The sequence below is a fragment of the Pagrus pagrus genome (assembly GCF_965226575.1).
Source record: "Pagrus pagrus genome assembly, chromosome: 24".
Taxonomy (NCBI): domain Eukaryota; kingdom Metazoa; phylum Chordata; class Actinopteri; order Spariformes; family Sparidae; genus Pagrus; species Pagrus pagrus.
In genome coordinates this window covers 10,496,922-10,507,463 of record NC_140206.1, presented here as the reverse complement: position 1 = coordinate 10,507,463, position 10,542 = coordinate 10,496,922, and the positions used below count along the sequence as shown (strand labels likewise).

Genomic DNA, 10,542 nt, shown 5'->3' with positions numbered 1-10,542 from the left:
AAAATAAAATGCGTGCTGAACAACATGTCCCTTTTTTCAAGTAAAAAGATGAAAATGGGGGGTGATTAATGAAGCATATGATTTAAAACAATTATATCATAGGTATATAGCCCTTTCCCAACGCTTTATCTTCCCCCAGTCTTGTAATTTTATGTTAAAACTATATGCCTCAATTTATGCTTGAACTTCCGAGCTGCTTCCGGCGGTGTTAACCTTGGCTGACTTGATGCAGCACAGCTAGACGTACGAAACCGACAGGGTTAGCAAACAGAGCAGGGGTTAGCGGTCCTGTGGCAGAGACGGAAACATGGTGTCTGTTGGGGTGCTCTTTCTTTTGACGGTGGGCTCTGTTTGTGGAAAGGTTGCGGCAGAAAGACAACTTGTTTATGTGACTGTGGTGAGTATTATTACTAACAAGTGTAACGCTACGGAGGCTGTGTTGAACTCTATGGCGGATTCGCCTTGGCGTGGAGAGACGCTCACGGAATTGCATTCAACATTTAGGAGGTTTTGTCTATTCTTTGCTAATTTGCAAACATGCGTATTTATGTGAACACAAATGAAGTCTAACGGATATCAGCTGGGTCTTCTGGTGAATTCGGCATATTAATAATCCATCTAGAAACAATTACTTTTTAAAAAGCACCTTTTCTGTTTGGTTTACGTCGCTTGCATCGTAATAGAAAACTAGCTTACTCACCCGTCGCAAAAGTGGACATTTTGTTGAAATAATTTTAAAATTGGACATTAAACTAATATTTTTGAATTGGAAAGCGTATAAAAAAGTAAGGTGTGCTTTGAATTGATAGACATGAGACACAACATGACCAAAGACACAACAGGAACTCTGTTAACAAGTGTTCAAGTGACACTTGAAATAAATGAGCTGGGACCCCTGAACTCCCATGTTAAGGTTATTCGAGGCGAGCGAGAAGTCAGCACTACGTTGCAAACTTTAGTGTCTAGCTGTCAGCTTGAACAGATGATTCATAATATAATGTTTGTGCATGGTGACAAACTCGCTCTATCAGGTGACTTGTCATCTGGACGGATAGTTTAAACAACACTTGGAAAACACTTAAAACTCTCTTCTCTGGGGCATTTATGGTCAGATTGTTAATGGTTTGGATGCTTCCCTGTGTTCAAGCGCACATTAGCCACATGACAACAAAGCACATGCTCAAATATTTGCAGGTACTGCTGCCCTGCCCAGATGAATATGACTAAGTGTATTTTTATTTCTAATTTTTCAACAGATAACGTGCAAATATTTTATCATAAATTCGTTAGGTCAGGATAACCGTGTAGGGAAAGTATGATATTGTGTAAGCCCTAATTTACAAACCAGCATTCAAGCATCACTTTCACCTCAAGTGCTTACATTGCACTCAGCAAACAGTTAACATGCGGTGACAACATACTGTGGCAAGCTGTGGCAAAATCGTATAATTCCAAAAAAAATGTAAACAATAGTTTTTAAAGCGTCCGGAAAATTTTGAATATGAAGAATCCCCGAAAGAAATATATTTTTTTTATTTAAAAAGTGTCTAACCCTTTCTGGCTCGTCTAGTTTGAGTGTTTCCCACCCTCCCACCCTTTCCCCATGGCATCTGTCATGGATGTGAGAATTGAAATAGCGTTAGACACACTGATTTCCCTTGTTAAAGCTGTTCCCTCAAGCATCTTGCATGTCAAAGTGTTAAAACATGATGCTGAGAGTTTGTAACAAAGGTTTTTTTCGGATTAAAGTTTGTTGACTGTCATTGCTGCTACTACTAAAGGAGCTTAATGTTACATGTTCTTGCACTCATTCTTAGAAACGTCTACCTAGATAGCCATTAAAGGATCATGGAACGGATAAGATTAGGAGTTTTAAAGGGATAATCCAACCTTTAAATGGAGTTTACACACTTTTTCAGCTATTTCAGACTGATCAGTCATGTGTGCTCTTCACAATAGAAAACCAACACTTCCCTTTTAGTGTCTCGAAGTTGAATCTCGAAACTGTTCTACATGAAAAACCAGCTGATGTGGGCTAACAAAGCCTGATTGACCAGAAACTGACATTTATTTAACCAAAACCAACAATAGGTTTCACATCAGTAGTCATGATAGTCTCCGTTTGCTATCAAAGGAGCAGGTATCTGTTCATTAACATAGGTACACTGAGGCAATTTTATAAGTCTAACTCTAATGTAAAAAACACCATTAATGCTCATTCTTGACTTCCTCTTTTTGTTTCTGCACCTGCTTATATTGCAGTTCTTAATCATTATAAGCCTTTTTGTAGCCTTTTGTCTTCAGTTGACATGTTTCAGCCGCCCATAACTGACAGTACAGTATCTGACAAACTGTAACTATCAGCTGACTGGAATTTATAACAGCCTGTGCTGACACAAATAAAACTAGGACGAAGGTTTTGGCTGGATTCTGCTTCAGAGGAGCTGCAGGGTGTTTACAGTGTTACATGTACTGTATGAAAGGTTAAAAAAAAGAATTGTTTGAGTAGTGAGAAGCAGTAGAACACAGGGGTAAGAAGGAGGCTTGTAAAGGCCAGAGTCAAACAAAAGTCACATGACGAAAGTGAAAGTTTAATTTGCTGACATTCAGTAAAATGAGCTGGAAGTGGCTTCTAACCTGCTACAAAAAAGAAAAACACTTTTTCCATCATATATGCAGTTTTGTTTGATTCATTTTCATTTCTAATATTGACGAGTCTTTTATGATGTCTATTTATTTCAGTAATATTGAATCAAAAGGCAATGTTAAATCCTAATATTTTTGGTAACACTTTTCAATATAAGTTTCCAAAACAGACATATTTTCTGACATTTAAGGACAAAATACTGGAGTGGTCAACATCAAATAATCCACACAAAATTTCTGCCGAAGTAATTGCTTACTTTTCACATCTAACTATAAAGCAAGAAATCTTTGTCTGTCAGTCTGTGGTTCGCATATCTCGAGAACCGTTCACCCAATCTACTTCAGACATGGCAGGTTTGTTGAAGATGACCCGCTGAAGTGCAGTGCTGAATTTGGTGCAATTTGGACAAACGATACTTTTAATATTAAGAAAGTTTGAATAAACAGGGAACAACACTCACCACTAAAGCGGCAGTGACTGAAATCTGCATGTTTTGCTGTCGCGATTCTCACTTTTAAACCTTCTTTCCCATTTTTGGCAATATCTAGTTGAGTGTTTATCAGGCTTTCAGTATACTCAATAATGAAAACATAGACAGTGATTCCACTACAGCTGATATCCAGCCCTGCTAATCTTATCACCACATGACAGTCTGTTCCTTTTCTAGTCTCTGTGCAGCAATGCTGGGATTTTTCAGTCAATAGGAAAGTAGAACAGAACTTTCAGAACTGAAAGTGACTCTGCAATCACATTTTCTTGTGCCATAGTGGAAGATTCTTGCAGTAGCAAAGTAAAAGGGTAATGACATCCTGACATCTTCTCTCTCTCTCCTCTAGTTGTTTCGCCATGGTGACCGGTCGCCAGTCAAAGCCTATCCCAACGACCCGCACCAAGAGAGCGACTGGCCACAAGGCTTTGGACAGCTATCACAGGTATGATGATTCTTTCGTTGGAGCGATTGCAGAAGTTTGTGCATTGAGTGTAGCAACAAGTGCATCATTTTATGCAGTATCTTGGGTTTTTAATTTTTTAAACTTATTTAATAAGCTGTTCTTGAAAAACAGGATTTTTTTTGTCCTAAACTAAATTCAATTTATATTACAAAATGTTCAGTGTTGCACTAAACTGATCAACTGTGGTGAAGGTCATTATGATGTCACGCACAGTTTATGTAATGCATCATACGCTGTGTGTATTGAAGCTCTGTTCACTCCCATTGCATCTATTACTCAGCCAATGCATTTAGGTCAGTGGTTTTTTATTAAATTTCCCCATACCAGGCTGTTTAGTATCAGTGTGCAGGGCAAACGCGTACTTTCTTGAGCAAATCATTCTCTAGTTTATTGCATCTAAACCTGCTATTTGAACCACTGATATACATACTGTAAAAATGGATGACAGGTCTCCACTGTACAAAAATGAAGCCAAGATATCCGGGATACAGTTGCTGCCATCTTGCGCTACTGCAAATTCTGTGCTGCGGTGACCGGGCGATGAAGCCGTGCTATCGTGGTCTTGCCCGTACACCTGATCAACACAATCATGACCAGTGTCAGCTATCAATCATAGCATCTCAACCCCAATTATAGCATTAAATGACTAATTAATGACAGAAACTATCTTTGGGAAGAATTTATTTGACGTACTTCGAGCTTTTAGGTTGGGATTGAATGGTGAGGCGTCAGGAGATTCCCCCCCTCTTGCATCAGGAGTGTAATGTCTGTTTCATCTGGATTTTTGTGTGTGTTTTCAGGAGGGGATGAGGCAACACTTTGACCTGGGCAACTTTCTGAGGAATCGATACAAAGGATTCCTCAGTGAATCTTATGACAGACACGAGGTGGGTGCACTGGCCTCTTCAGCGTTCAGGTCACATGTTGCCGAGGCAGACAGGCAATCATTCATATTAAAGTTAAAGTTAATGGGAGAGGGCCTCTTGCCATGTCGGTGTTATACAGGGTTACCACTGGTGCTGGAATTCCTGGAACATGATGCAAGTCTGAGATGTGTTTTCCAGGCTGTTATCAGCTCTTCTCTTCAAACTTATAAATATATTTAATGCTGTCATGTCCAAGCTATGGTTTGTAAATGATAATATATTTTTATTCCTCACTGGCCGCTCCTTCGTCCTCAGATCTCAGTTCGCAGTACAGACTACGACCGCACCCTGATGAGCGCTGAAGCCAACCTAGCAGGTCTGACCGTCCTCTTCCTCCTACGTCTCTTCCCTCTACCAGTAATTATCTTTCTAGCACTTCCTCTTATTAACAGTTTGTTTTGTTTGGACTCCTGCTGTCATCTAGGTCTGTACCCCCCCTCTGGTCAGCAGGTCTTCACACCGAGCTTGAAGTGGCAGCCGATACCTGTGCACACAGTGCCACAAAATGAAGAGAGGGTGTGTATTATGGTTGTCAGGAATACTAGTGTAAAAAACTCCTCTTTTGGTGTCATGGAAAAAAGAAAAATAAAGGGTCGTAGACCCACAAAATAGGGTAATATATAAACTTTGTGTCTCTTCTTTCAGCTTCTGTCATTTCCTCTGAATGACTGCCCACGCTACAAACAGCTGATGAATGAAACTGAACACACGGAGGAATTTCTTAATGTTACTAAAACATATGAGGTACAGTTTTTTCTTTTCCTCTCTTTTTTTTCCTTCCCTTCAGTCAAGTCAAGTCATTCTGAAAGATTTTTGAGGATGATACAGTTGTTGAGCTTCCCGTGTTTCTTTCTTCAGGACATTATAGAGCTAGTGAGGAATAAAACCGGGCTGAATAAAACCACTGTGGAGTCGGTCTGGAGCGTGTACGACACACTCTTCTGTGAGGTGAGAACACAGGTCACACAGAAACACACAGTCACCACCAGCAATTACAAGAAGTCAACTGCTTGTATAGATAATCAAGGGCGTAGGTTTGGTTTCAAACACTTCACTTGCTGCATTCAGACTTTTTTAAATGCATCAATTTTTTTACCTTTTCTGCATCAATTTATAATGGAAATGTCTTTATTTGTGTGAAGGATGCAGATGCAAGGTAACATTTTAAAATGTGATGGAATATAATGCAGTAAGGCTCTCAGGCAAGCAATCCGTCCAAATAAAAGTCCCCTGCAACTTTATTGGCAGGTGATGACAATAAAAACACACTTGTGTCATGTGATGCTGCACGAAAGCTCAACTCTCGAAAAAGTTACATCATCTGAGAAGCAGGAAATGTTGAGTAACCTCTAGTTTTACAGAGAGTTTGTGGCAGGGTATCATGTTATAGTTAGAACGTGTTTTAAGTGAGAGGAAGTATGAAAAACTAAAGAAGAATAAAGGGGATAGCTTTAATACTAATGTAGAAATGATATTTCACCTAAGTTTCTGTAATCTATGTTATGTTGGTTTTAAGTCTTGTGACTCAGCTGGCCACACCAGTGTTTTGAGGAACACGTGGCAATTTTGGCAAACAAGCTCTGAGAGGAAGAGGATGGTGCAACTACGAGCTCTTTCACATCTGCATTTTTGTCTTATCTGTCAAAGGTCACTGGGTACATTTTTGAGCATGGCGCAAAGTAGACGATCAATATAGTGCATTAATGTCGATACAAATTTTTCACAAATTCAGGGATGAAATGCACATCATTATGAGTCAAATACACACAAAATAGTGCGAAGTGTGAGATAATAAGAGATCAGGGACAGCTGGATCACAGCAATGTGAGAGATGGTTGCAGAGAGAGTGAAGGTGAAGGCAGAGGACTGCTGACAAAGTGTTATCAAGAAAAGAATGACCTCATTGTCAACTGTCTTTTTCATGGTGTTCATGTTCATAACTCCCACTGTGTCTGTGTGTCTGTGTGTGTGTGTCTGTGTGTGTGTGTGTGTGTGTGTCTGTGTGTGTGTGTGTGTGTGTGTGTGTGTGTGTGTGTGTGTGTGTGTGTGTGTGTGTACTCAGTCCCGTCACAACATGTCAGCTCCTGACTGGGTGAATACTGAAGTTATGGAGAAGCTCCGAGTGCTCAAAGACTTTGGATTTCAGGTAAAAGTAGCAGCATTTTCTACAGTTTCCATGAGGAGCTTTGGTGTCTCATGGTGGTCTAAATTCTGTTTAAAGGTGCATGATGTAAGAGCTGGTCACCTCCTGAATTCAAACACCAAATAAATAGGGGGCAGCATATCATCAGAGTAACCACTAGCTGCACAGCTAATTGAGCTGACGAGCTAACGGTAGCTACAGTTAGCAGCAGTTAGTGGTCCGGACTGTCAGAAAGGTACTACCAGACAGGACAGGCACTGGCTAGCTGGTTAGCATGCTAACTTGAGTGGATATCTCTGCAACACAACACATAGACGTCTTTGACGTATCTTCAGATCTCTTATTTCTACACATTCTTTTGATAATTTTAGTTATTTCTTGAACTAATATTCCTACACATCGCACCTTTTGAGAGTTACAAGTAGTGTAATGTTATTAAACTGTTTGATGTCATGTCCAGGTCATGTTCGGGGTCTACAATCAACAAGAAAAGAGCCGGCTGCAGGGAGGTATGTGCTTGCAGTTTTGGGAAATTCAACCTCCTTACTGCAGGATTGACGTACATAAATCAGCATTACAAAAAATATTGAATTTCTTTCTTTCTTTTTTTAATTTATTTTTTAATAAGGCTGAATATGTTTTTAGCAAACGTTACTTAAACAGGAGGAAATAGTGCATTTATTGGGGACTATTTTCAGTGGTGGATGAATACACACTTGATGCTCTAGTGAGTAGTTCACGTAGTAAGACGGTGTTTGAAGGATTATGTCAAAATAAACTACCTAGTGTGTTCATGGTAATGAAGAAACATGTCACCTTGTAACAGTGTGGCTCATTGATGATTTTAATCGTTTAGATACACACACACACACACACACACACACACACACACACACACACACACACACACACACAATACTTTCAATACGTTTCATTGTTGGTTTTGGTCATGTGATTTGTTGACAATAACACAATTATAAAATATGACCAGAGTTATATTTTTAATACAGGATTAAATAGGTTAATATGAACTGCTGTCTGTCTTGCAGGTATGCTGTTGGGTGAAATAGTGAAGAATCTTTCCAAGATGGCCGTCCCAGACCAACAGAAACAGAGACTGAAAATGATGATGCTGTCAGCGGTGAGCAGCGAACAATACTAACACTCCAAAAATAACTTCCGGAATAAATTTAAGTCAGATTTTCTACCGTTAATACTGCCATGCTAGCTGTTTGCCTCTGTTTGCAGTCTTTATGCTAAGCTAAGCTAACCATCTCCTGGCTGTAGCTTCAAATTTAGCGTACAGACACGAGAGTGGTATAAATTTTCTCATCTGACTCTAAGCCAGAGAGCAAGTAAGAGCATTTCACAAAATGTCGAACTAATTCTTTAATGTCTGTTCTACAGCATGACACCACTGTAGCAGCTCTCCAGGCCAGCTTGAATTTGTTCAATGGACGACAGCCGCCGTATGCTTCATGTCAAATATTTGAGCTGTACAGGGACGAGAACGGGTAAAACGCACACAAACTGTAGACACTCACTCAAGCATGATATTGACACACACCAGAAAGAATAGAACGACTATGCTATGGAGAATAAATGGATGAAACTTTTTTTTTGAAATTTAAAACAACCAGGTTAATAAAATATGAATAAGTCGATTTAAAACTGCTTTTATGATACTGTAAAGCTCCACATAATCAGTCATGTTATCTTTAATGTCCACTAGGACTGAGAGCGGACATTAAACATCTTTAAACGGTATATTAGAGAGTCATGTGCTGTCAATTAAAATCATTAAACCTCTCTCTTTCCTCTCTTTGTGTCCGTCCAGCTCTGCGTCTGTGTCAATGTTTTACCGGAATGACAGCAAAGTGGAGCCGTACCCTCTACAGTTACCAGGCTGCTCCCTTGACTGCCCCCTGGAGGAGTTTGTGGGAATCACAAAGCTCTCTATTTCAGACGACCGGGACAAGGAGTGTCAAGTGCCTTCAGAAGGGAGAGATACAGGTGAATGTTTTTGAAGACTGCTAAAACAAACAAAAGCATGACCGATTGTGCCATCACTGATCCCTTTTTTCTGTCTCTCCGTCCTCAGAAGTGATCATCAGTCTGGCGGTGTCTGGCTGCCTGCTCTTCCTCCTCGTCGCCCTGCTCCTCGGCGTCATCTGTTGGCACAAGGAGCCAATGAGCAGCCGGGGATACCACCACGTTATCAACCAGGAAGCGGGAGACGAATCCTGACAGAAGCACAAACTCCTCCCCCGGAGATCTAAAGACCTCCTGTCTTGGGACAGCAGCGATGACGATGAACTCTAAATGTCCTGAGTGACCTTTTAGACGTTCGGTTCGGGACCCGCGATCATTTGATTATGTCTAAACGACAAGCTTACGTCCATAATGACCCTGTTTCTTGTTGGGTCAGAGGGAAGACTTTTAGAGAAGCATCCAAAAATTCTTATCACCACTCTCATCTAACATGAGTATTGATGAGTGAGACTTTGTCGGAGGGACCAGGATGGATTTCTTCATCAAGAAAACACAGCAGGGAAAACTTTTTTTGCATTTTAGGGATTGTTAGTAAAGTATCCCTTGTGTTTCTATGTGGTCTGATCTCCAGTCTGCCAAATAAGTTCTTGTTTTCAACAAATATGACTTGGAAAGATGCTATCTACGTGGTTCAGTCTGGGTTTTTTGTAACTGTGCGCTTTAAGACTTAAAAGACCGCAGAAAATGGTGATAAATTTGTGATCTTTAATCATGTAATCTGAAAACATGATGGTGAATTCTCAGTAATGTCATTTTTCCTCCAGGTAGGTCTGATTATTCTTCAAGAAATGTATTACAAATAAGACTTTCCCTGATTACAAAACATGTAATTTCAACTTTATCTAAAAATGTTTGGGTACTGAATCTGGGTCCAGAATATTTCCAGAACTGATCCATGTAATCACCGTCTTTTCCAGACAAGAATAAGTTTGTTTTGATGTGTGTAATTGTAAGTAATTCATGCGTATGTCCATGAATGATCGCTTCGTGTGTTGTGATTTGTGTACAGTATGTATGTGTTGGCCCATCCGTGTTGTTTGCGTAGACTCTGAGGCCTAACGACCGAGATGCCTTAAATATTTTTAATAACAAGCTTTCTCTGTTCTGCATAATAACACATATTTTTGTAGGATTTCTGGGTTTTTCATTTGGACTTCTTCAAAGTTCAACAAGGTGTCAACAAGAATCAAATCAGTTAGTTGTGAATATCTTGAAACACTGGAAACCTTTACATGTGTGTGTTTTTTTAATCTGGCAGCCTTTTTAAGAATTCAGGTTTGGATTATTTGAGAAAGAAACTGTTTGTTCGTTTGTGGGTTTTTTGTTGTCTTTGAACTAATCATCTTTTAAACACAGAAGAAATATTGAATGCTTTTCCGTACGCAATTTCATGAAAAACCAGAAAGTTTGGACCTTTTTAAGCTCATGCAGTTTTGGAAAAAGAGAAAACTGGGTTTTATACAACAGGAGATTTCTTTGTTCGCCTTGGGTCTTTGGTTTCAAACAAAATGGAATATATTACAAACTAACTATAAATGCTAATGCAGGTATGAGCAGGGTCTCATGTTTCAAGTCAGGATCCAGATCATGGACTTAAAATTAATTTCCATAAGTGTTAAAATCATCGTGGACAACACATGATATTTGCTAACACTTGTCGCCATCGCAGTATTCAACACAATTAAGGTTAATTTAAAATATTGTGTGAACCCTCCAATATTTCATGTCAATTTTCTTTCATTTCTGTATAAAATGATCAATCAGACTTTGAGAATATGTTGCTTGTAAATGGTTTGTTTGAAAAATAAAAGATCAATCATT

The 10,542-nt window shown here is 39.5% G+C and overlaps 1 protein-coding gene across 1 annotated transcript; it reads left to right on the top strand.

The window, feature by feature from the left end:
* The first annotated feature begins 261 nt into the window (after nt 1-261).
* On the top strand, nt 262-10,542 carry acp2 (acid phosphatase 2, lysosomal). The gene is made up of 13 exons (XM_084347649.1): nt 262-397; nt 3,484-3,579; nt 4,401-4,487; nt 4,782-4,842; nt 4,951-5,042; nt 5,172-5,270; nt 5,385-5,474; nt 6,589-6,672; nt 7,130-7,178; nt 7,719-7,810; nt 8,077-8,183; nt 8,507-8,682; nt 8,771-10,542. The coding sequence occupies exons 1-13, from the start codon at nt 308-310 to the stop codon at nt 8,914-8,916; spliced, it is 1,269 nt and encodes a 422-aa protein (XP_084203775.1). The 5' UTR covers nt 262-307; the 3' UTR covers nt 8,917-10,542.